General features: G+C 44.3%; 1 protein-coding gene across 1 annotated transcript; it reads right to left on the bottom strand.

The window, feature by feature from the left end:
* Positions 1 to 3290: 3290 nt before the first annotated feature.
* DEFB109B (defensin beta 109B) lies at positions 3291 to 21546 on the bottom strand. Its single transcript, XM_036250562.1, has 2 exons — positions 21471 to 21546; positions 3291 to 3496 (listed from the first exon to the last, which is right to left on the bottom strand). Exons 1-2 carry the CDS (start codon positions 21544 to 21546, stop codon positions 3291 to 3293), a joined length of 282 nt encoding a protein of 93 aa, XP_036106455.1.
* Positions 21547 to 26366: the final 4820 nt, after the last annotated feature.

Here is a 26366-nt window from a genome sequence, read left to right as displayed (position 1 = left end):
ACACTTAGTTCATATGAAAACTAACATTGTCTCACCTGTTATCAAGCCTCTGGCCCTGGCCAGTTTGGCTCAGCGGTTAGAGCGTCGGCCTGCGGTCCAGAGAGACCGGGTTCGGTTCCCGCTAAGGGCACGTACCTTGGCTGCAGTTTGTCCCCGGCCCTGGTTGGATCGTGAGGGTAGCAACCACTCGATATGTCCCTTTCACGTCGATGTTTCTCTCTCTCTCTCTTCCTCTCTCTCCCCCTCCCACTCTATCTGAACAAAATATCGAAAGAAAAAAAAATGTCCTCTGGGGGAGGATAAAAAAAAAAAATCCTCTGTGCACCTGTCCCACACAACAAGTATGGTGTGATTGAAGAGTTAAAATATCAGAGTTAAAGACCACAATATTTCCTTAATAGCTATCTGTTGTCAAAAGACTGTGTCTAGTCAAGTGTAATTGAAAAATAGAATTGGTCTGTGTGTGTTTTGTTTTTATTCATTTATTTTTTAAATCTTTATTGTTGAGAGTATTATAGATGTCCTTCCTCTTTTGCCCCCATTGTCCCATCCTCCCAGTTCCCGTCCCGCTCCAGGCCTTCACCACCCTATGTATTGTCGGTGTCCATGGGTAATGCATGTATACATATAAGTTCTTTGGTTAACCCCTTCCTGCTCCCTTTTCTTCCTTCCCTCCGAGGTTGAAGACTGTATGTCTACAGCTTAAAGAGACTCCATCCATGTAGACACAAAGTATTGAAAGCTTAAGAAATGCCTTTGATCAACTATCGATTGACCTAAAACCAAGTCATCAATGCTAATTTTTCTACCGATCAATAGCTTAATGAAACATTCATATATATTCTTTTTTTTTTTTCACTTACAAGCTTTCATATGTGATATCAGCTATTTTTGAAAAAAAATGTATCTACTTTTATGTCTTCTAATTTGATGACTTTTCATCATTTTGATGTTTTCTAACTAATCTCTTCTTTGATCCATTGGCTGTTCAAGAGAGTATTGCATAATATTTACATATTTATGAGTTTTTTTAAAATTTTCCTTCTGCTGTTGATTTCTTTTTTCATGCCATTGTGGTCAAAGAAGAAACTTGATATGATTGCAATCTTCTTACATTTGCTGATACTTTTTTCTGTGGCTTAAAATATGGTCTATGCTAGAAAATGTTTCATGTATACTTGAGAAGAATATGGATTCTTCTGTTGTCAGATAGAATGTTCTAAATACATTTGTTAGGTTCACCTGGTACATAGTGCTGTTCACATCTGCTGTTTTCACATCTGGATGATCTATCTGTTGTTAGAGTGGGGCATTAAAGATCCAAACTACTTGGATGGATGTTTATTATTGCTGTTAGTTCTATGAGTATTTGCTTTATATATACATGTGCTCTGTTTTTGGTACTTAAATATTTTCCTTTTTTAATATCTTATTGATGGATTGACCCCTTTATTATTATATAGTAACTTTCTTTGTCTCTTTTAACCGTATTTAGTTTAATGTCTATTTTGTTTGACTTAAAGAATAGCTACCCTTTATTTTGGTTACTATTTGCTTGAAGTATCTTTTTCCATTTCTTCACTCTATGTCTTTAAAGTCAGAGTGAGTCTTTTGTAGGCAGTATATTGTTGGATCCTATTTTTTTTAATTCATTCTGCCATTCTGCATATTTTGATTGCAGAATTTAATCAATTTATGTTAAAATAATTAATGAAAAGGAAAGACTTACTATTGCCATTTTGTTAATTTTCTGACGATTTTGTGGGTCCATTATTCTTGGTATATTGTCTTGTCTCCCTTTATAGTGTGGTGTCTTTTCATGTTGGTATGCTTTGAAATCATGTTATATACCCTGTGGTTACCATGAGGTTTACATAATATATATTAAAAGTATAGCACTTTATTTTAAACTGATAGAATACAACTTTGATAGCACTCCTAAACTTCTTATAACAACAAATACACCTTATTTTAAATAGACAAATTTTTAAACAGTGTTTTCTTTACTAATTTTTAGAGAGAGAAGAAGAAAAAGGAGAGAGAGAGAAACATTGATGAGAGAGAACATTGACTGGCCACCTCCTGCATGCCCCCCACTGGGATCAGGCCCACAACCCGGGCATGCGCCCTGACCGGGAATCGAACCAGTGAACTCTTGGTGCAGGGGTCAATGCTCAACCACTGAGCCACACCGGCCGGGCAAATAGACAATTTTTTTTGAAATACCCAAACCATAAAACCATGACGTTATCAATAACATGAATAGTCCCTGGTATTCCCAGAGAGTGAAGAAGGTGAAGGAGGTCTCTCAGCATTCATACACTTAGTTCCTGACCTACAGCCTAGTTTCACTGTTTTAAGGTCAATCTTGCCCTAACCCTAGTCAAGACTGTATCAAATTCTGTAGAAAATGTTCACACTCTGAGAATTAAAAAATAAAGGCTTCATAAATATTGAATTATAGGAAGAAAAAATGTGAGTCCTCACTACCTTTATCTAATTGTTAAAATTTAATACATAAGTGACAACTAAAACTCTTCAGATCTACTTTGAGGGCTATGACATCAGGAAAGGAAAGTGAGACCTTTGGACACGAAAGACTTGAAGTCAGAAGTTATGAAGCATCAAACGACTATTTGAAAGACGTATTGACAGCGTATACTTCAAAGACGCCAATATGTTGTTACAGTGAAATGTTCCAGAAGGATGTGTCTAGAGGAATAAAACATTGAGAACTTAAATGATTATTGAGGTTTTATCCTTTAGAGAAGTTAATATGCGTTTCTGTTGGTCTTCAACCTCTCATTCTCTCTTCCTCCTTGTTTTCATCTCTTTCCAGTATCTGCTACACATTTGCCATCTTTCTGTATCATCCCGTTATTCCTCTTGTCCTCTTCCAATTTCCTCCCTTGCCTTACCTACATCTTCCCTTCCCTGGTATTTTCTAGATTTCCTCTGTATTTTGCCTTTGCATTTTCTCTGTGTGTCTATTTAATTATGTTTTGCGTAATGATATTTTCACCTTTGTAACTTCTTTGACAACCTTATGGTCTTTCAATGACAAATTTAAAAAGCATGTTTATTGTTTAATAAATGGGCTTTCTCAGTTTTAAAGATAATGTTTGGATCTGAAAATGAGTCCAAAGAAGTAGCATCTGGGTAGATTTTAAATCAATATTTATTCGTTTTTATTGACACAAGATAATAAAAGTTGGAATGAATCAAGATATATATATTCGAATGTTTTTAGTTGCAAAGAATTTCCCTTTGGATGCTTTCTTTTCCTCATTTCATTTCAGTCTAGGACCAACGGGGTATTGGTACTCTGAATACACAAGTGGTGTGGGGATTGGGATCAGGACCCACCACGCTCTGCAGCATTTCCACCGTCTTCGGCAGCCACCAATTGTATCCTCGATTATTTTGCAGCTGTCTCTTCTGCAAATGCCGGCCAGATTGAGACAATGGTTTTCAGAAGCACCCAAACCACTTCTTACTAAAGAGAAAGAGTCAGTGAGATCATTAGTCCATGCATGAATCCACTCTTAGTGTGAGAACTGGGGAGTTCTGGACTGAGCATTTTTACGCAGAGATGAGCCAGACAAAGGCTCTGTTCAGTGGCTCCATCTCGTCCACAGTCTCTCCTTTCCACCCAACAGCCTGAGTGTTAACAACACCCCTCCCTTTCTTGTACGTTCTTGGCATTGCTCACTTATGCTTCAAAAATAACTTTGGTAAATGGCAAAGTGAAACAACAAGAGGATGGACAAATATATATGTTTTAAATGCACCTGTTTCTTCACTTGCTCCTTTATATGGATCTTCCACAAAGATTTACTATATTTTTTTCTATTTGCCAGAGATTTTTCTTTGTACTTACAACAGTGACAATGGCAGAAATATCTTGTGTTCTCACAGCACTTATATTCAATAAAGAAAATATGACAATACAGAAATAGATTAATAAGATAATTTCAGAAAGTGGCAAGTGTTAAGAACAAAATAATACAATAATGGACCAAGAAAGGTCTGGACGATGTAGCTGATAAAATGGACAGGAGAGGCTTTCTGAGGAGGATGTAGCATTTGAACTGACATCTGAATGATGGAAATAAAAAAGACATTCATTTTCCCAGCTTAGTTTATTTGAAAAACAGAAAAGCCTGTGTAGATGGAGCATATTGGAAAAAACAATCCTAAAATTCAAATGGTACCACAAATAAAACCCCTGAATAGCCAAGGAAAGCTTGAGCAAGTAGAACAAAGATGGAGGTATCACACTTCCTGAAGTCAAACTATATTTCAAAGCTATGTTAATCAAAACAATATGGTACTACTCTAAAAACAGACACAATAGACGAATGGAATTAAATTGAGCGCCCAGAAATAAACTGATGTATATGACAAGAGAACCAAAGATACTCAATGGGGAAGGATAATCTCCTCAATGAATGGTGTTGGGAAAACGGGATTTCCATATGCAAAACAATAAAATCAGGCCCTTATCTTACACCACTCACAACAATTAACTTGAAATAGATTACAAGTTTCAACATAAGATCTGAAGTCATAAATGTCCTAGAAAAAAGCATAAAAATAAATTTCCTTGACACTGGTGTTGGCAATGATCTTTGGATATGACACCAAAAACACAAGTCATAAAAGGAATAATGAATAGCTGGGACTGCATGAGACTAAAAATCTTCACAGCAAATGAAATTACCAGCAGAATGAAAAGAAAACCTACAAAATGGAAAAAACATTTGCAAGCCATATATCTGATAAAAGATTAATATACAGCTATATAAGGAACCCATATAACTCAACGACAACAAAAATAAATAATTCAATTAAACCGTGAGAAGACTTGAACAGACATTTTTTTCAAAGAAGACTAACAAATGTCCAACAAGTACATGAAAAGGTACTCAGCATCACTAATTTGCAGAGAATAGAAAATCCAAACCACAATGAGGTATCACCTCACACCTCTTAGAATGGCTATGATAATAGACAAGAGATAACAAGTACCGGGGAGGACGGGGCAAAGAGGAAACCCTTGCACTGTTGGTGGAATGTAAATTGGTGCAGCCCCTGTGGAAAACCATATGGAGGTTCCTCAAAGATTTAAAAATAGATCTACCATTTGGTCCAGCCACCCCACTTCTGGGTATATGTTCAAAGGAGAAGAAATCACTATTTCAAAGTGATATCTGCATTCTCATGTTCATTGTAGCAGGATTCACAATAGCCAAGACATAAAAACAACCTAATAGTCCATCATCAGGACAGATGTTGAATCCATTGGTGTTAAATACATTGATGAAGTAAGAAAATGTTTATCTAACAATAGAATACTATTCAGCCACAAAAGAGAGAACTTCTGTAAATACTTTGGCCTTTTGCTGAGTATGGGCCAGCTGCTGCCCGAGGCTGGTTGTGGGACAGAAGCCCTGAGACGCACCTTCCAGGGTGCAGACGTGGAGCCTACTGAGCGTGGGAGGGTGAAGAAGAGCCAGGAGGCTCTGTGGAATATTGGCCACGGCCCACTGTGATGGGGGAATATGCAGAGGAGGTTCATGGGGGGAAATTCAGGAGTTCATTTTGAGATACATAAATTTTGAAATTAAACGTCCAAATAGAGATATACGTTACACCGTTGGATACTCATTGCAAGTCTGGAGTTCAAAAGGGAGACCCAGGAGGGGAATTTCGAAGGATAAGACTAACGCCACAGACTGGATGTAGAGAGAAGAGGGCCAGGAACCAAACCCTGGGTCTCTCCAGTCCAAAGAGTTACGGGGAAGGAGGAGTCAGCAAAGGAAACTGAGAATGCTCCTCCAGCGAGGCAGGTGAGAACCAAGGGGGGAGCCATTCTGGAAGTCAATGGAAGAAGGTGAGCGGAAGCATGACCATCTGCGTCAAATACTGATGTGGCTGGGCCCAGAAGGTCACCTTGAGAAATAGCCATTGGGTTTAGCCATGTGGGGATTTTCAGTGACGTTGACAAAAGCAGGTTCAGTAGCAGGGGACGGGGTCAGGAGAGCGCCTGATGGGTATGTATTTAAGGAAGAATGAGAGGCAAGGAAATGCACACAGGAAGTATGAACAACTATTTGGGGGCGTTTTACTGCAAAGTGGGGTAAAGAGGGTGATAGCTGGCATTGGAAGGGAGCAAAAACATTCTTTCCCTACGATCAGAGAAACAGCAGCATGTTTGTATGCTGATGCTAATAAACCTGCAGAAAGAAAATCAATGTTATAGTGAAGAGAGGATTGTTGCAGATAGAGCTCTAAGTACACAAAAGGGGATGGAATATAGTGCACAGATTTATAATATGTTTTTATTTTCTTTGAGTCTCTAGGACACCCACTGTGATGTCAACCTGTTCATTCCTGAGATGGTTACTTTAAGTATGTTCTCATTTGTCCTTGATCAATGTCAAGAAAGTATAATAGAGTGTTACAAAGTATGTCTTTAAAAAGCCAACTTTTTTATTTATGGGTATTGTTTCTCTTTCATTTGTTTCTCTAAATTCTAATTTACCTTTATTCTAAAAGTTTCAACATTTAGCTTATTTCAGTATAACTCATTTTCCAATTTGTATTTTGACAGTGCTTAATGTAAAAGTATATTTCCTAATTTCCAAATGTTTGTTTTTTTAATTATTTCTAGCTTAAGCAAAATTAAGTTCAAATATAGTTTTCCAATTTTTTTTTTTTATCCTCACCCGAGGACATTTTTCCATTTTTTGTTCAGGTAGAGTGGGAGGGAGAGAGAGGAACAGAGAGAGAGAGAGAAACATAGACGTGAAAGGGACACATTGAGTGGCTGCCACCCGCACGACTGACCAGGGCCAGGGACAAACTGCAACCTAGGTACGTGCCCTTAGCGGGAACCAAACCCGGGTCTCTCCGGACCACAGGCCGACGCTCTAACCACTGAGCCAAACCGGCCAGGACATCAAATTTTTATTATTTCATTTTTTCCAGTGATGAGATATAATTGATATAAAATATTGTATAAGTTTAAAGTATACTTGTTGATTTGATATAGTGGTAAATTTTAATTTTTTGAAATTTGGATGCCTGCTTTATGATTGAGTGGATGGCCATTTTTATAAATGTGTTGGCTGCGCTAAAAAATATATATTTTATAGTTGGATATGGTCCTTTAAGTTTGTTAATCATTTTATAGTTGTGGAGTGTGGTGTTCTAAGGTTGCTAATCATGTTATTCAAATATTTTATGCATTTACTGATATTTTACCCTATTAATTTGTGAGAAGGATATGTTACAATAGCTCATTGTGGCCCTGGCTGGGTAGCTCAGTTGGTCAGAGTGTCATCCTGGTATCCAAGGTTTGCAGGATGAGTCCCCAATCAGGGCACACGCAAGAATCAACCGGTGAATGAATGCATAGATAAGTGAAACAACAAACTGATGTTTCTCTCCCTTCCTCCCTTCCTCTTTCTCTAAAAATCAGTAAGTGTTGTTTCATCTCATAATGATACCATGGATTTTTAATTCCTCAGAGTTTTGTCATTTTTATGCTTTATACGAGACTGTTATGCGGTACATATAAATGTACATTTATTACATTTTCTTGATTAAATGAATCTTTGAACAATATAAAATGGCCTTTATTTATAGAAATGTTTTCAACTTCTTTGCTGATTAATACATCCATGGAATATGTTTTTGAGTCTGTATTAATTTTCAGCTGCCATAAAAAGTACTATGTACCAGTGGCTTAAATGACAGAAATTAATTTTCTCACAGTTCTGGAGGCTAGACATTGAGATCAAGATGTCAAGAGCAGTGATTCTTTCTGAGAGACCAGAATGAAGGGTCAGGTGCAGGTTTGTCTCCTTGGTTTGTAGATGAGCATCTTCTCTTTGTGATTTCACATTGGGTTCTCTGTGTCTGAATCCAACTTTCCTCCTCTTATAAGGACACCAGTCATATTAGATTGAATTCCACCTTAATGGCCTCACTTTTTAAAATGTATCTTTATCATTGAATGTGTTACAGATGCCACCCCCCCCATTTTCCCCCATTAACCCCCTCCTCCCCAATCCTGCCCCCCTCCTGCCTTCCCCACACTATAGTTTGGGTCCACTGGTTATGCATATATGCATAGAAGTTCTTTGGTTTATCTCTTCCTGCCCTCTCTCCCCCCTTCCCTTTGAGGTTTGTCATTCTAACAACAAATTTGTACTTCTTAATTTTTTCATCTTTTTTTTTTTTTTTATCCTCACCCAAGGACATTTTTCCATTTTTTGTTCAGGTAGAGTGTCAGGGAGAGAGAGGAACAGAGAGAGAGAGAAACATCAATGTGAAAGGAACACATTGAGTGGCTGCCACCCGCACAACCGACCAGGGCCGGGGACAAACTGCAACCAAGGTACGTGCCCTTAGCGGGAACCAAACCCGGGTCTCTCAGGACCGCAGGCCGACGCTCTAACCGCTGAGCCAAACTGGCCAGGGCAATTTTTTCATCTTTTTAAGCCATCTCCCCATCCCCCTCTTATTTAGCAAGCAACAAAAAGTTCTCTGTATCTATGAGTCTGTTTCTGTTCTGCTTGCTCATTTTGCTTGTAGATTCAATTGTTGATAGATATGTATTTCTTACCATGTTATTGTTCATATTTTTGTACTTCTTTTCCTTCAAGAAGACCCTTCAACATTTCATATAATACTGGTTTGGTGGTGATGAACTCTAGCTTTTTCTTGTCTGGGAAACTCTTTATATGCCCATTGATGCTAAATGATAGCTTTGCAGGATAGACTAATCTTTGTTGTAGGTCATTGCTATACATCACTTTGAATATCTCTTGCCACTTTCTTCTGACCTGCAAAGTTTCTTTTGAGAAATCGGCTGACAGTCTAATGGGAGCACCTTGCTATGTAATGAACTGCTTTTCTCTTGCTGCTTTTGAGATACTCTCTTTGGCCCTGGCCAGTTTGGCTCAGCAGTTAAAGTGTCAGCCCATGGACCAGAGAGTCCCCAGTTCGGTTTCTGATAAGGGCACGTACCTCAGTTGCCGTTTGTCCCCAGCCTCGATTGGGGTAGTGTGGGTGACAACCAGTCGATATGTCTCTCTCACGTCAATGTTTCTCTTTCTTTCTTCCTCCCTCCCTCTCTCCTGCTCTATCTGAAAATAAGTGCAAAAAGAAAAAACGTTTCTCTCTTCGTCTTTAATCTTTGGCATTTTGATGGTGATGTGCCTTGGTGTGACAATGTACAACAATAGCCCACCCTACAAAGCCCAGGAGACATAGCAACTCTACCTAATGCATAGAAATCAACACAGGGAAGCAGCCAGAATGAGGAGACAAAGAAACATGTCCCAAGTGAAAGAACAGAACAAAAAGAAGGACAAAGTAGGCAGGATCACAATACCAGATATCAGGTTATACTACAAAGCCACTGTAATCAAAACAGCCTGGCACTGGCACAAGAACAGGCACATAGATCAATGGAATAGAAGAGAACCCAGAAATTGACCCAAAACATTATGCTCAATTAATATTTGACAAAGGTGGCAAGAACATACAATAGAGTAAAGACAGCCTCTTTAATAAATGGTGTTGGGAAAATTGGACAGCTACATGCTAAAAAATGAAACTAGACCATCAACTTATACCATACACAAGAATAAACTCAAAATGGACAAAAGACTTAAATGTGACTCATGGATCCATAAAAATCCTAGAAGAAAATTAGGCAACAAAATTTCAGACATCATACACAGCAGAATTTTCACTGATACATCACCTAAGGCAACAGAAACAACGGAAAAATAAACATGTGGGACTACATCAAACTAAAAAGCTTCTGCACAGCAAAAGAAACAATCATCAAAATGGAAAGGCAACCCACTGTATGGGAGAACATCATTGCCAATGATACATCGAATAAGGGGTTAATTTCCAAAATATATAGAGTGCTCATACAACTCAACAAAAGGAAGACAAAGAACCCAATTTAAAAATGGGCAGAGGAGCTAAACAGACACCTCTCCAAACAGGACATACAAATGTCCAAGAGACCTATAAAGAAATGCTCAACATCACTAATCACCAGAGAGATGCAAATTAAAACAACAATGAGGTATCACTTCACACCTGTCAGAGTGGCCGCCATCAACAAAGCATCAAACGAGTGTTGGTGAGGGTGTGGAGAAAAGGGGACTCTAGTACACTGTTGATGGGGATGCAGACTGGTGCAGCCACTATGGAAAACACTATGGTGTTACCTCAGCAAATTAATAATTGAATTACCATTTGACCCAATGATTTCACTTCTAGTAATATACCCTAAGAAGCCTGAAACACCAATCAGAAAGAATATATGTACCCCCATGTTCATAGCAGCACCATTTACAATAGCTAAGATCTGGAAACAGCCCAAGTGTCCATCAGTAGATGAGTGGATAAAAAAGCTTTGGTACATATACACAATAAAGTACTATGCAGCTGTAAGAAAGAAAGATCTCTTATCCTTTGAGACGACATGGAGGGACCTGGAAAGTATTATCCTAAGCGAAACAAGCCAAGCAGAGAAAGACAAACATCATATGATCTCACTTATATGTGGAATATAATGAACATAACAGTCTGAAGAACAGGGTAGTCCCAGTGATGTGAAAGTAGGGTACAGACTGACAACCCTCAGAAGAGGAGGTGAGGGGAGGGGAGAGATAAACCACAGAACTTATATGCATGTACACATAACCAATGGACATGGACAACAAAGCAGGGGACAGGGTGGGTAGGGAGGGGGGAAAAAGGAGAAACGTCTGTAACAAAAATAAATAAATGAATAAACGAACAAACAAAAACAAAATGTAAGTAGAAGAAAAAATATAATGATGATCAGAGAGGAAATAAATGAATTACAAAAAAAAAAAAAAAAAAAAAGAACTAAACAAAATGGAGAAAAGCAAGCAATCAATCAGATGCCGAGTTCAAAACACTGGTTATAAGAATGCTCAAGGAATTTAGTGAGACCTTCAAGGAACTTAAGAAGAACTCCAAGGAACTTGGTGAGAACCTGAACAACATGAAAAAGGATTAGTCAGAAATGAAGGATGCACTAACTGAAATAAAGAATAATTTACAAGAAATCAATAGTAGAATAGGTGAAGCCAAGAAGCAAACTATTGAATTGGAATATGAGGAAGCAAAGCACCCAATAAAAACAGTAAAAATAAAAAAGAATCAAAAAAATAAATAAATAAAGACAGTGTGAGGAGCCTCTGCAAGCATACCAATATTCACATCATGGGGGTGCCAGAAGGAGAAGAGAGAGATCAAGAAATTGAAAGCCTATTTGAAAAAATAATGACAGAAAATTCCCTAACTTGGTAAAAGAAACAAACACACACATCTAGGAAGCACAAAGAGTCCCAAATAAGATGAACCCAAAGAGGTCCACACCAAGACACTTCATCACCCTAATGGCCTCATTTTAACTCAAGACTATCTATAAAGATTCAGTCTCTAAACATGGTCACATTCTGAGGTTCTGAGGATTAGAATTTTTGGAGGGACACAATTCAGCCCATAATAGCATTTATTTATGTCTAACCTTTCTGAGTGCTTACATTTTAGGCATATTTTTTTGGTACCATGTATTTGGGTTTATTCGCTTTCTTTTTAAAATAAGTGCTATCTTTGATTTGAACTAGAAAATTAGTTTATATGATTTCCTCATGGTCACTGGTATATTTGCATTTAATTCTGTCATCTTAGTTTGTTTTCTGTTTTGTCTCTCTCACTTTTTTATATTAGATTATTTTAAATATATTTTTTCTTTTATTATTTGGGAAATTAAACCCTTGTTTTTATTTTTAGTAGTGTTTTCAGAATTAAAACATATATTCTTAATATGTGAAATTCTAATATTAATTCAAACATTTGCTCTTACATGATACAATCTCATTAGAGCTTTGTGGTCACCAATTAACTCCTCTCAATTATATACTTTTGTTGTCAAGTATTTTAATTCTACATATAGTTTTAATTACTACCATTTTCAAATACTGTTGGTGGGTTTCTAAATTGGCTTATTGAAGTTTGAATAAGTTTTCCTTTCCCCTAGTAAAGCTGAGGATTCATATCGTATGACCCAGTTCCATTCCTCAGACAGCACCCTAGGGAAAGCAAGACATATATGCAAGAATTTTTACAGCAAAATTATAAAAGCCAGCAACCAGAAAAAAATGAAATTTCCATAAACATTGCAATAGTTAAGTGTTGTATGATTGTTGTAGCAACTGTAAACAAAGAGTCAAATGTTTTTTATTTCTAGTTCTTATACTTAATTCATTTTCTTGTCCTATTGAGTAGTCATTCTGTTTTATAATAATTCAGTATTTAATTAAATATAACTAGTTCATTATTTATTTAACCACATTTTAACTGATGGAAATCAGTGGTCTTCAGTCTTTTGCTCTTACAGATACTGCTTTGATGATAAACATCACACACACACACACACACACACACCACTTAGCATATATTTAAGGTATGTCGGTAGATTCTATTTCTACTGAAATGCATTGCTGGGTCCAAGAATTTAATTTGTTGTCTGTTCATCTTTCATGATTTAAGAAATAAAGTTTGTTTACATCCAGTACTGTTAACTTTAACTTTTTCATTACTCTTTTTTTTTTTTTTTAATGAGATGAGTTTTTCCTGGACCAAAAGCTTTGTGTGGGATATGTGCCAGGGCTTATTTTCAGTAACCAATATCTTATATTAGTTATTTAAACTCTTTTTAGTCAAACCAAAAGACGTAAGCAGACATACAGCTATTTGTGATGTAATGACTCTTTACCTGCTGATTATGTATTACACACATAACTTGTTACACCCCTTGTGGTTTGGTCTGAATTCTCTGCTTGTCACTAGTGGGTGTGAGCAGTCCATGAATTCAGCTCCTATGTGGCAAAGGAGTGATTTTGAGTTTGTACTTGGGTTGTACCCCTGACCTTTTGGAAGTGTTCTTGCTGGAACCTCCTTAAGTGTGGGGTCAGGCGTCTCTTTTTGTTCACTTTCTATCATATCCTACTTTGGCCGTAGATCCCATTTTCAAATACTTTCCTCCTTCGTGTTGCTTTTGGGTGATTTCTGAACAAGGAAGTAGATATGCTGAATGTCCTCTTATAGTCTCCTTTCACTGAAATATTTGTTTTACCGCCTCTTGGGCATCTCTAAAACGTCTTATATTTATTCTTAAAAGAGTGTGCTATTTTTGGTTTCCAGGTTATCTTCGGTTTCTTCTGAGGTTTTACAGACGCTGCTGTTGAAAGGGTTGGGAAATGACAAGATGAGTTATAGTTCTTATGACCCTCATGGGAAATAACAGAAATTTCAAAAAAAGGGGGCTACCCCATTCTCTTTCTTGCTAAAACATATTTATTGGGTATCGAGCATACCCAGTTGATGAGACACTGTAGCTCATTTCTGATTGAACACTGGGACAGAGGTGGAAGTCATTGCCACCTAGCGTGAACCACATTCTCTTCCAGATAAGAGTCCATTTCCATCAAATGACCCTTGAAATAATGGTTTTGAGGCTGCTCACAAGGACTCCAGAGCTGTTGACAAGGGCATGAGGGAGACTGGCACACTGGCGCACCGGGACCTGGCAGTGGTGGGCAGTGAATGGTAAAAGCAGTAGTTTACATGGAGATGTCTACATACAAAGAGACCGTCATGAAAACTGCCACCTCACCTTTTCCTTCACCGAGCTTTTGGTAAACCGATTCTACTCAAAGCCTCAAGAGTTTAACTTCTCAGATTCCACCTGTAAGTGAGGTGCCGTTCTATTTCTGTGTCTGGCTTATTTCACTTCAATGATGTCCTCCAGGTTCATTCACATTATTGCAAATACATACATCTATCCGTTCAATATGTTGTACACCTTTACATGCACACACGTGTTATTGGTTAACCCCATCTCAACAAAGCTGGGAAAACTTGGGGGAAAAAGAACCTTATGACATTATTTTAGTTAACAACTCTACTGAATCTTTGGGTGTCATGTGATTTCCTGAAAGTGTTGCTGCTATTGACTTGGTTTGATGTTAATTCGATGCTTTCTTTTAATTTTTATTTGTTGATTGATTTTTAGAGGGGTGAGAACAAGAGAGAGAGGAAGAGAGAGAGAGATTGGTTTCTTGTTCCACTTTTGTATGCATTCATTGGTTGATTCTTGTATGTACCCTGACCAGGGATTGAACCCCCAACCCTCACATATCAGGAGGACACTTTAGCCAAACGAGCTATTCAGCCAGGGCTCAGTGGCTTTTTGTTTTGTTTTGTTTTTAAATTCTCTGGCAGATCCTCAGCAGTTTTCTCCGCTCGCTCCATCGTGTGGTGGTGTTCATGGTTCCATCACTGGTCTTCCCCTGTCCCCTCTGATTCTCTCATCTCTTGGGTCCATTTTCTCATCTTCTCGATTTTGTTTTCTCTTTTCGTGCTACTTGCTTCCCCTGGGCATTCCCACCTACTCTTGAATATTGAGACACTTAGTATAAAATACGATACGACTCTCCCAGAATTTTCTCATCTGACTACCAGGCTTATGTTTTCAATGCACATATTTCCGCGTGAAAAATGCATAGGTTCCCAGGACTCGAGAGGTTGATCAAAGTGTTCTTCTGTGGGGAAGGCCTGCAGGGGGAGGGGGGCAAAGAGAGTGGAAATGGGGACATCTGTAATACTGTCAGTTATATATATACTTTTTAAAGAGTGGACCTCATTTTGTTCCTGTCTGAATCTCAAAAACCAGGAAACATACAGATATTCTCCATTACGTATTTTCTGTCTTGGTTAAAGCTTTTTTACTCTATTCAGGAGCCCAAGGTTTCCAGTGCATTCCTTTCTTCCAGTACGATCAGTTGGAACTCTGGCATATCCCCCTCACAAGGCCCCTTCTTCTCCCCTGACCGTGTTGTCCGGTTGCACTGTCTCTCAGTCACATTCTGGTGATCATTCCCTTTTAGGCTTGACTGACAACTCATTGAACAGATATTTTCAAATGACTGTCTGCAGTGGAGAAGTTAGGAGCAAGCTCCAGAAATGGCACCTCTTCCCCTAGAGGACCCAGAAGGAAGAATCAAAGTGAAGGATGAGGACGTAAGAAGCAAGGACCAGGATTGGGGGTGGGGAGGAGGTGACAGAGCTGGGACCACCAGGAGGGAGAGCAGGGAGGACTCATCTGGCCCCCTTGGGTCTCAGAGCTCCTTCCTGCACCGGGGTGTGGAGACGAAGGAACCCCCACGCGGCCCTGGCTGTTGTGGGCGCCTGCTTCCATCGTGGGGACGGGCATCCACACGGCACGTGTGTGCCTATCCTCGGCGCCGTCACAGTTCACGTCGCCGCCTGGGCACAGCGCACAGTTAACACTGGCAGCTGCACGTCAAGCAGCAGCGTTTTCTCTGTCTGGGTTCTGGCCTTAGACAGTCCCCGTCGACATCACACGAGCCAGGATGAAATTCAGCAGGGTACCTGGCAGTTAGGACATTCTAAACAAACCCTTCTTCGATGCAAACTAAAATATTTCTCAGTGCAGACTTAAAGGTTATTTGGGCTAATACGTGTCTTCCATATGTGCTTGTCCTGCTTCGGCCACGTAGCCTGACCTGCTCTCTGAACGCTTTCCACGTCATTGACTACGGGCCTCTGCGGCCTGGACGGTTTCCGGGTGGACGTATGGATACGTGGACGGCAGAACTGTGGAGTGCAGCCGTGGACCTGTCAACGCACCTGGAAGTGGTGACTTTGACCCTGGTCACCGAGCAGGACAGTCCGTGACCGCAGAGGACCGCCTTCTGTTTACGTCTCCATTCCTGCCAGTTGCTCTCTTCCTGCGTGACGGATGCATCGTACTCCAAAGCACGTTCCAGCCTCGCTTCGCAGGACTAGCTCTAGGCTTTGGAAGCCACTGTCAGTTAACATGGGAATCCCTTCCTAGGATGCGGACCAACGCTTCGTCTCCTCAGAAGCCCCTCCCCTTTCTGAAACCCAGTCCAGGGGCTGTGCCATTGACCGAGAGTGACCGCGCGGCCAGTTGGGCTGGGATGGTTCTGGTTTGTGCCTGTTGTTCTTGTACAGTTATAACAGCGGTCCCTTGACTTTCCAGAAGTGTCTAGTTTGGTTTTTAAAACAGGTGTATGCACAGCCTCCTTTAACGACTAGGGACATATCTCTTCCATAGTGAGAGCTCATCTTTAGTCCTTTAGGAGCCAAACACCTCACGGCAGAGGTCCCCAAGACATGCCCTTAGCACCAGCTCCTGTTGAAAAGGTTCTGCCCGTCTCTTCTACACAGCAAGGAGATAGAATGATAGATGCTAGTGCCATCGAACCTTTCAAACCCACCTGCCTGCAAACCCGGGAGCATGCCTCACCAATGCACCTGAAGATCAAAGCATGGACACAGCGGGAGGCTACCTCATCAGGCAACTTGGTCGAGAGAGAGAGTGGTCGCCTTCCAATTTTACTCTGTGACAGCCCTCGTGGGGCTGTTGATGTCAGGTCTATGGATCCAGTAGACTGAAGCCAAGGTCTTGCCTGACCTGCCGAGTAGCCTCCTGAATGCAGACCCCAAAGATCAGCCAACACCTTACCTGGGGGTAGGAGCGTCAGGAGGAGGAGAGTGGAGAGAAGCACACGGCACCTCATGGTTGGCCGGCCAGGGAAGAGAAGAGGCATCAGAATGGTCGGAGCCCAGCGCCTCTGAGCACGGCAGGCCCCCAGCTTTTTATGAAGCTCCTGGGGCCTGCGGTTGCTCTTGGTCAGCAGAGCCTGACAAGGAGGACGACTCCATCTCCCACGGGAAACCTCCAGGCACAAAGCCACACACTGTGCCAGGACCTGATGGACAAGAAAGTCGCAGTCAACGTGCCCACTTCCCAGGGGTCCAGTGGCCTCCCTGTCAGCTGCGTTCTCTCCTGTTTTCCTTAGGCACCTGGGTGTGTGACCACTGGCCACACTTTGTGACTTATTCTGTGCGGGGTGGTGTTGAAAAACAAGGTTACACCAGCTAGATCGAGTCGGACAATGGGAGACAACAAGTTAAGTGGATGTGAGGACACGCCAGCCCCAAGGAGACTGCGGTTCTTCCTACCGAGGGGTCGCGGTGGGTCAGGGGTGGCGACACTGTCAGGAGAGGCTTCGTAGAAAGGATGGCCCAGGACTCGCTGCAGAACAGTTTCTAGTGTATCCGTCCAGCAACACTGTTACGTCGAAAGCCCTTTTCAGCCTCTCTGTAGACTTTGCGGCCTTTTGAAATACATTTTTATCATTTTTATCAATGTATATATTTGTATTAAAACCTGGCGCAGTACAGAAAATGTAGAAGACATAGAAAGAAAAATTAAGTTCTCGGAGTTCCACTGCCGAAATGTAACCACAGCTGTACGTTTTAAAACCTTTTCCCAGCAGAGGTCTCTTGTGCGGTCGTCGCAGAATAGTCACCATCAGAATTGTACTCTGTCTTCACCCGAATTGCCGTCTCTGGGTAAGAATCGGCTCTGCGGGATGCTGGAGCCGTCAGCGGCCGGCTGGCCTCCCGCGTTCTCTGCTTCCTTGTGATCACACCCGTGTGTGAGCTCCTTCCGCGGGGCCGGGCTGGACTAACCCGTGTACCCAGCAGGTGGGACGGGATGCCACTTCTCAGACTGGCCTACAGGAAGACTGTTGTCCGTCTTGGGAACCCTCTCGTGCCCTCTGGCTCTGGGTAAAGCCAGCTGCCATGTTCTAGCAGCCTATGAGAAGACCATGTGACCAGGTCCTGGTGACCAGCGACCAGCCAGCGGAGATCGAGACTTTGCCAATTGTGTGCTGCGGGGAAAAGCATCTGCACCTGAGAACTCTGGTGCACAGCATCTAAATCCGCGTGCACGGAGTCTTTCTTTCTTTCCTCTTGTTTTTATTTTGTTTTTCCATTTATTGATTTTAGAGAGAGAGGAAGGGAGAGGGAGAGAGAAACAGAAACATCGATGAGAGAGAACACTGATTGGCCGCCTCCTGCACGCCCCCACTGGGGATCGGGCCCACAGCCTGGGCCTGGGCCCTGATCAGGAATCGACCCAGCGACCTCTTGGTGCAGGGTCGACGCTCAACCACTGAGCCGCACCAGCCAGGCTAGGGTTTCTTTCTTTTTCTCTAGCTATGTGGACAATTCTTAGGCCTTAGGTTTGGCTTTAGGGTCATCAGGCCCCAGTGGACTTCGAATAAACCCGGGCAAAGCTGGGGTTATGCGATGGGGCAGGAGCAGGGCCGGGCAGAGGGCTTTTCTGCCTCAGTGCACATTGCTCTATACTTGGGGCTGAGACAGAGGGCATGTGGGCTTCTCTGTGCGACCGGACCTCCTCCGGCCTCAAAGGTACAGGGACGTTATGGGGGTGGAAGCTAGGCTTCTTCCGGAAGGCTTTGTTCTGGGAGGGGGGTTAGCAAATTATTTTCTTTCCTAAAGGACATTCAGTTACAGGTGACGCGCACAACTCTTGGTTCCAGGTGTGCAGTCTAGGGACTAGGCGTTCATATAACTTACAGAGCGATTCTCCGGACCGGTCGAGCGCTCACCTGGCACCTGCCATAGTTATCACACTTTCATTGACTGTCCCTGGGCAGTCCTTCTCCATTCCCACGATTGTTTTCTAACGATAACAATCTCTCCTTCCCAACCCTTCGCCTTTCCCACCCAGCCCCCAAATCTTCTCCAGTCCGGAGGCCGTCGGTTTGTTCTGGTTCTAGGGGCCTGTTTCTGTTTTGCTTGTTCACTTGTTTGTTTTCTGAGTCCACATGTCAGGGAAATCACAGGTATCTGCTCCGTCGGACTTATTTCACGTCGCGTAACACCCCTAGGGTAACACGTGCAGCACAGTCTCGTACAAGAGCTCATCACACATTCAAGGCCGATGAGAAGGAGCCATGGGCTGTTGGCGCCAAGGCAGAGAATGGGAGCAGCCAGGGGGACCGAGCATGGAGCTGATCCTTGTTTTGTTAAGTCGGATTCATTGACCTGTACTTCACACACGGTCTCGGTCATTAAAACCGAGTGTACATTTCTGTGAGTGTTGGAAAGTGCATGGGGTTGTGCAAACCACACCACAGTGAATACCTAGAGCAGTGCTTACTTCCCAGATTCCCCTCACGTCCTTCTGTGCCCGTCTCCTGTCCCCAGCCCCTGACCCCCACGTGTCTTCTGTCCCTATGGTTGGTGCTTTCTTCTTTCTTATCTATTTCTTTCTTTCAAAGAATTTGCCCATTTTCATCGAAGTTGTTGAATCTATGGATAGAAAATTATGCCTAATAGTGCTTGTTTATCCATCTAATGTGTGTAGGGCATATAAGGAATTCATCCAACTCAATAACAAAACAATAAATAATTTAAAAATGGGAAGAGGACCTGAACACACATTTTTAAAAATGGTACAGCCACTATGGAAAACAGTATGGAGGTTCCTCCAAAAATTAAAACTAGAACTATAGCCCTGGCAGGTTGGCTCAGCAGTAGAGCGTCGGCCAGCAGATTAGTCGCGGGTTCGAATCTGGTCAAGGGCACGTACCTCGGTTGTTCATCCCTGGCTCTGGCTGTGCAGGAGGCAACCTGTTGATGTGTCCCTCTCATATCGATGTTTTTCTCTCTTTCCCTTTCTCTCCCTCTCTCTCCCTCCTACTCTATCTAAGGATAAATAAAAACAATCCTTGAGTTAGGATTTTAAAAAAGTAGAACTATAATCCAACAATTCCACTGGTATATCTACAAGGGAAATAAAATCAGTATCCCAAAGATATATCTGCATACCCATGTTCATTGAAGCATTATTTACAATAGTCAAGACATGGAAATAACCTGTGTTCATTGATGGATAAATGAATAAAGCAAATATATATATAGTGGGATATTATTCAGCCATGAAAAAGAAAGAAATCATGCCATTTGTAACATGGATGAACCTTGAAGACATTATGCTAAGTGAGATAAGTCAGACAGACAAAGACAAATACCATATGATCTTACTTATATGTGGAATCTAAAAAAAACAAAAACAAAAAAACCCCAACATGGAAATAACCAGTAGATTGGTCCCCGCTGTGTGTGTCTGTGTATGGGGGGTGGCGGCTGAATAGGTCAAGGTAGTCAGAGGGTACACACTTCCAGTTAGACGATGAATACATTCTAGGGATGCACTTTCCAGTGTGGTGTTTATAGATGACAACAGTGTACTTGAAAGTTGTTCAGAGCTGATCGTAAGTGTTCTTACCACACACACACACACACACACACACACACTAACGGAAAGTGATGGTGTGTCAGAGAACCTTTCTATGGTAAGCATTTTGCAATAAATATATAAGGATACAAAAATTGGGTAAAGGTCCTGAATAGATATTTTTTTGGGGAAAAAAAAAAAAGCTGTAAGCTGGCCGACCAGTATTTGGAAAGGTGCTCAGCATCACTGTTCGCCAGGGAAATGCACATCGAAGCCACGGAGAGAGCTCACCTCTCACCTGCTGTCATCGAAAAGACGGGCGGGGACACGTGTGGTGGAGATGCGGAGGAAAGGGGCCGTGTGCACCGTTGGTGGGAACGTAAACTGATACAACCGTCATGGAAAACAGGAGGGAGATTTCTCAAAACATAGAGCTATTCAGCACTTACGTACAAGTGCATTATGCATGATATATAATGTCATATGTGAATGTTGTTCAGCCTTGAAAAAAAGAAGGCAATCCTTCATTTGCGACAACATGGATAAACCTGGAGGACATTGTACTACTCGAAATAAGCCCCACCCAGAAGGACAAATACCGTGTGCGCGCACATGGAGGATGTGCAGCAGTGGAACCCACGGTGACGGGGGACACGCACTTTCAGCTAGAAGAGGACTCACTTCTGCACACACACACACATTGGTTTGTTCTATACTCGTCCAGTGACCACAGGAGGCCTCTGCGACTTTCCACCCAAAAGAAGACTCTGAGGATGACAGTTTCTTTACACGAAGTAACTGAAATCATCTCCAGGTGGAACAGAGGGTGACGTGCGGTGAAACATTCAGAGGCTGTTGCAGGTAAAATAATGTCACGTCTCCTCAGCCAGAGGTGGCCACGTTCTCCCCTGGGACCGGGGACCACGTCACCTGAGGTGGCAAAGGGCAATGCGGTTGAAGGTGGAATTAAAGCTGCTAATGTAGCACCTTAGAATAGAGAGACGGCCCTGGTTTACCCGGATGGGCCCAAGGGCATCACTCGGGTTCAAAAAGGGGGAGAGGGAGGCAGGAGAGTGTGGGGGTGTAGGAGGCCTGGTCGCTGGTGATGAAGGGAGCCACCCCACTAATGTCAGGACACGGAGGAGGGGGACAGCCTCCCGCAGGACCGCAGCCCTGGCGGCGGAGCTGGAGATCAGCCCTCTGCGATGCCTGTCACACTTCCTCCCTGCACCTGCCAGCGACCACATGGCTCCAGGCCGCCGCGGCCGCGGAGACTCCTTGGGGCAGGCAGAGGAGGCTGAGGCCATGGTCTCCGGCTGGAAGGGAAAACCCAGGCCCTGCCCGGGAAAGGCGGGAACCAGAGGCATTCCGTGGGTCTCGGCCAGGGGCACATGGACAGGCCCCGAGCGCTGCCTTTGACAAGGGTGTGCACCCCTCTTTTCTCCGGCGTGGCCCTGGCCGTGACGAGCTTTCTGGTGATGCCTCGCTGACGTGGGAGGTCTGGCTGCGGCTTCCCTGCGCCCGTGGGCAGCGACGGAGCCCCACCAGGCTGCGCGAACCGGGCAGCGCGTGTTCCCAGCGGAGAAGTGCCCCCGCCGGAGGCTGGAGGGTGCCAGGGCTGCGCACACACGTGGGGGTGGCAAGTGTCCCATGCAGCCCAGAGCTCCGCCCGGAGCTGACTCAGACCAGACGGCGGCGGAACACGTGCATGTCGCGTGCATGGAGGAGGCTTGCGCTTGTGAGTCCTGCTTTAGGATTTATTGAGCGCTCCGCAAGGATCGCTGTGAAAGACGAGACAGAGCAGGAGAGAGTGGGAGTGAGAGAGGGAAACACCCGAGCAGACCCATCTTCAGTTGGCCTCCGTCCACATTGGTGTCGTAGGGTCCACCTGAGGCTGATGCCCCAAGGGCAGGCAGCAGAACCAGCCATTTAAACACCAGCCAGCGTGGATTTCCGTTTGGATGCAGTACTCCCGGCAGGAGCCATTGGGACGCTGGCAGACCTCCTTGAGTTTGCCCCCGGCTGCGCAGAGAAGAGGGTCGTTGTAACTATGTAGCAGTCTCCCTGAATTCCTATCCAGTTACATGGAGGGAGAGAGTGTCTGTCCAGAAATGATCCTGTGTGGATGACTGTTGTTGTGATTTGACTTCTTCAGCCACTACTTAAAAATCGGCTTTCACACAAAAATTGGGACTTGGGGCATTCTTGGAGATCTGGCCATGCCAGGTGCCTCTAAGTGACCACAGGCCAGACTGGGTCGCCCACCCCTTTGGAAGTTCCAGGGCGGACACACGCCAGCTGGTCCCCGCCTCGCCTCCTCCCAAGTGTCTCCTCATGCTGATGGCACAGGTCTGTCTCCATTTCAAAGAGCCCTGCACACTGATTGTCCGAGACACAGGGGACTTTATAGAGAAGTCTCTCCTCTCTCTCCCACTCCCTCCCTCTCCATATCTGTCACGAGTGGAACCGAAAAGGATCTACAAGACAATGGCTCTCCTAGAAATTGTGCGGAGGCTGTTTTCGGGGCGGGGGGAGAGGGACTCTGTCCCTGCTGCTGGCACTGGTCTTGGGGGCGGGAATCCTGTTCCAGAAACCATAGCATGCCTTCGGAGTTCTTCCCGAGGGCAGAACGAACATACTCGCTAGAGACGTTGACTAGAATGTGATCTATGTCCCAATAGGTCACTGGACGGGGTGTGGGCCACACACTCTGTGAAGCTGTTTCAGAGTGGATTCATTCTGCGTGGTCTCCCCGTGTAACAAAGCGCCCCTTTTCCAGGACAGCTGCTTAGGCTCCTTGACGGCAGTCAGGGACGTATCAGAACCAGCACGCCTGGGTCTCTCTATCCCGGACCCGAGGCTGATTCGTGGCTGGCTGCCCATCAGTCCAGAGCACCTACGTGCGTCCAGCGAATGCCTCTGAACCCCGGTGCACTACACTGAATTTCTCTCCGCGTCCCCAAAGCACCCGGTTAACGCCCATGGAGATCAACTAGGAAATGTCATGTTTTTACCTACAATGTGAATTGGGGATCATGCTAAGGGTACGTTTGTTTGTTTTTTAGATCGCCAGTCGCCGACATTGTTGAGCAACTCTGTGGACGTGACTTGGAATCTGAGTTTTCACTCCCTCTCTATAACCAGCTCAGCTACTGTATCTGCCGCCCCACGACCTTGGCCTAGAAGTGGCCCGTTGCCACTAGAAGGGTCATGTGAGGTTAGTGTGTCAGAGGAGGGAGCACGGACGTGCCCGGTGACATGCTGGAAGTCCGTCTGGGACGTCCCTGCTTGGGGGCAGAAGCCACATCTTATTCCCAGAACCTGGCTCAAGTCTCAGCCCGTAGCAGGCGCTTAGCAGTGGCTGAGGACTGACTGGCTGATGCAGAACTCCCTTCCGCCCCGCGACACGTCGGTGCACAGATTTGTTGTCACTTGGATGCACACGGCCTGGGGTGAAGGGTGCCGTTTTGTGGCTGTTGACTGCTGGGCCTTTCCTTTGAAATCACAAAGAAGCTTCGTAAAAATAGGACCCGTGTGACTTGTGTGTAAGAATCCAAGTCACATCCAGGGTACTGTTGCTTTCTTTTTTGCCATTTGTCCCCAAACCCTTATAGAGTGTGGGGGAATCGTCACACTTCGCGCATGTGCGGAGACGCACGGGCACGCATGTGCGCGCACGCAGACTGTCGCTAAGGGGGAGTCAGGTGGCAAGCTTGGACAGACAGCCTCAGGTACCCCGAGTGCTACGGGGGTGCCATGGAGCTGGCACAGCTGACTCCCCCACTCAGGTCCTTCCAGGCTCGGGGAGCAGAGCTCTCAAATATTGTGTTGCTCTTCGCTTGGCCTTTCTTCTGGTCGTGTTTTATTTCTCATAGTTCTCACTGAGGAGCCCTCTCCTCCACCTTGTGCTGATGCTCTGCTTTGGGGCTGCTGACTCTAGCCCGAAGCATATAGAATGAAGGTGGCCAGACTGTGACCGCGTGGAAGTCAAGGGCGAGCATATCTTTTGTTCTCTGTGTGCTCCTTCCTAGTAAAGGCGCAGAGAGGTGCTGGATTCACACATCCCTGAGAGATAAACCATTTGCCCACCTCCAGTCTCCCTCCACGGCAACCCCCCTTCATCCAGGGTAGATCTCCTAACACAGAGCTGAGATTTGCTGCACACGCTGCATCGCCCAACCTACCCACCCCACCCCGACCTGAACTACTATCCGCCCGTCCACCATAATAGTCCTTTGGAACACAGATTTGGATAGGCAGGTCTGGACTCACCAAAAATAGGCATGCCCCCAGTATATTTTCTGTTGAAAATGTTGGGACGTGTCCTTTTTCAAACAACAGAAAGCACGGGAATTCCTTCGACTCTAAAAGGACTGTCCACATTTACACATGGCTGACGACTTTGTTACTACGCCCCAAACCTCGAGGCCCTGAATTCTGGGAAAAGACAAGGAGCTATTTCCCTCCATGTAGAACATCAGGCTGCTGATTCATCCTTGGATCTATACATCTGGGGTTTCTGGTCACCTCCTGGGTGAGATCGAGGAGATGCACAGAAATGCCTCACACCTGGGATCCATGTGTACATGCTGTGGGCAGGAGGGTACACTCCAGCGCAATGTCATCTCGATCCTGTGCTTAAGGTCTGCTTCAGAGGAGCAGATGCTGAGAAGGAGGATGTTAGAGGAGCAGATGCTGAGAAGGAGGATGTTAGAGGAGCAGATGCTGAGAAGGAGGATGTTAGAGGAGCAGATGTTGAGAAGGAGGATGTTAGAGGAGCAGATGCTGAGAAGGAGGATGTTAGAGGAGCAGATGCTGAGAAGGAGGATGTTAGAGGAGCAGATGCTGAGAAGGAGGATGTTAGAGGAGCAGATGCTGAGAAGGAGGATGTTAGAGGAGCAGATGCTGAGAAGGAGGATGTTAGAGGAGCAGATGCTGAGGAGGAGGATGTTAGAGGAGAAGGAGGATGTTAGAGGAGCAGATGCTGAGGAGGAGGATGTTAGAGGAGCAGATGCTGAGAAGGAGGATGTTAGAGGAGCAGATGCTGAGAAGGAGGATGTTAGAGGAGCAGATGCTGAGGAGGAGGATGTTAGAGGAGCAGATGCTGAGGATGAGGATGTTAGAGGAGCAGATGCTGAGAAGGAGGATGTTAGAGGAGGCAGATGCTGAGAAGGAGGATGTTAGAGGAGCAGATGCTGAGGAGGAGGATGTTAGAGGAGCAGATGCTGAGGAGGAGGATGTTAGAGGAGCAGATGCTGAGGAGGAGGATGTTTAGAGGAGCAGATGCTGAGAAGGAGGATGTTTAGAGGAGCAGATGCTGAGAAGGAGGATGTTAGAGGAGCAGATGCTGAGGAGGAGGATGTTAGAGGAGCAGATGCTGAGAAGGAGGATGTTAGAGGAGCAGATGCTGAGGAGGAGGATGTTAGAGGAGCAGATGCTGAGGAGGAGGATGTTAGATGTGCAGATGCTGAGAAGGAGGATGTTAGAGGAGCAGATGCTGAGGAGGAGGATGTTAGAGGAGCAGATGCTGAGAAGGAGGATGTTAGAGGAGCAGATGCTGAGGAGGAGGATGTTAGAGGAGCAGATGCTGAGGAGGAGGATGTTAGAGGAGCAGATGCTGAGAAGGAGGATGTTAGAGGAGCAGATGCTGAGAAGGAGGATGTTAGAGGAGCAGATGCTGAGAAGGAGGATGTTAGAGGAGCAGATGCTGAGGAGGAGGATGTTAGAGGAGCAGATGCTGAGGAGGAGGATGTTAGAGGAGCAGATGCTGAGAAGGAGGATGTTAGAGGAGCAGATGCTGAGAAGGAGGATGTTAGAGGAGCAGATGCTGAGGAGGAGGATGTTAGAGGAGCAGATGCTGAGAAGGAGGATGTTAGAGGAGCAGATGCTGAGGAGGAGGATGTTAGAGGAGCAGATGCTGAGGAGGAGGATGTTAGATGTGCAGATGCTGAGAAGGAGGATGTTAGAGGAGCAGATGCTGAGGAGGAGGATGTTAGAGGAGCAGATGCTGAGAAGGAGGATGTTAGATGTGCAGATGCTGAGAAGGAGGATGTTAGAGGAGCAGATGTGAGAAGGAGGAGTTAGGAAGGTTAGAGGAGCAGATGCTGAGAAGGAGGATGTTAGAGGA

This window comes from Molossus molossus, unplaced genomic scaffold (assembly GCF_014108415.1).
Source record: "Molossus molossus isolate mMolMol1 unplaced genomic scaffold, mMolMol1.p scaffold_m16_p_9, whole genome shotgun sequence".
NCBI classification, from domain to species: domain Eukaryota; kingdom Metazoa; phylum Chordata; class Mammalia; order Chiroptera; family Molossidae; genus Molossus; species Molossus molossus.
Note: the sequence above shows the minus strand (reverse complement) of the source record. Positions and strands in the feature narration are given on the sequence as shown.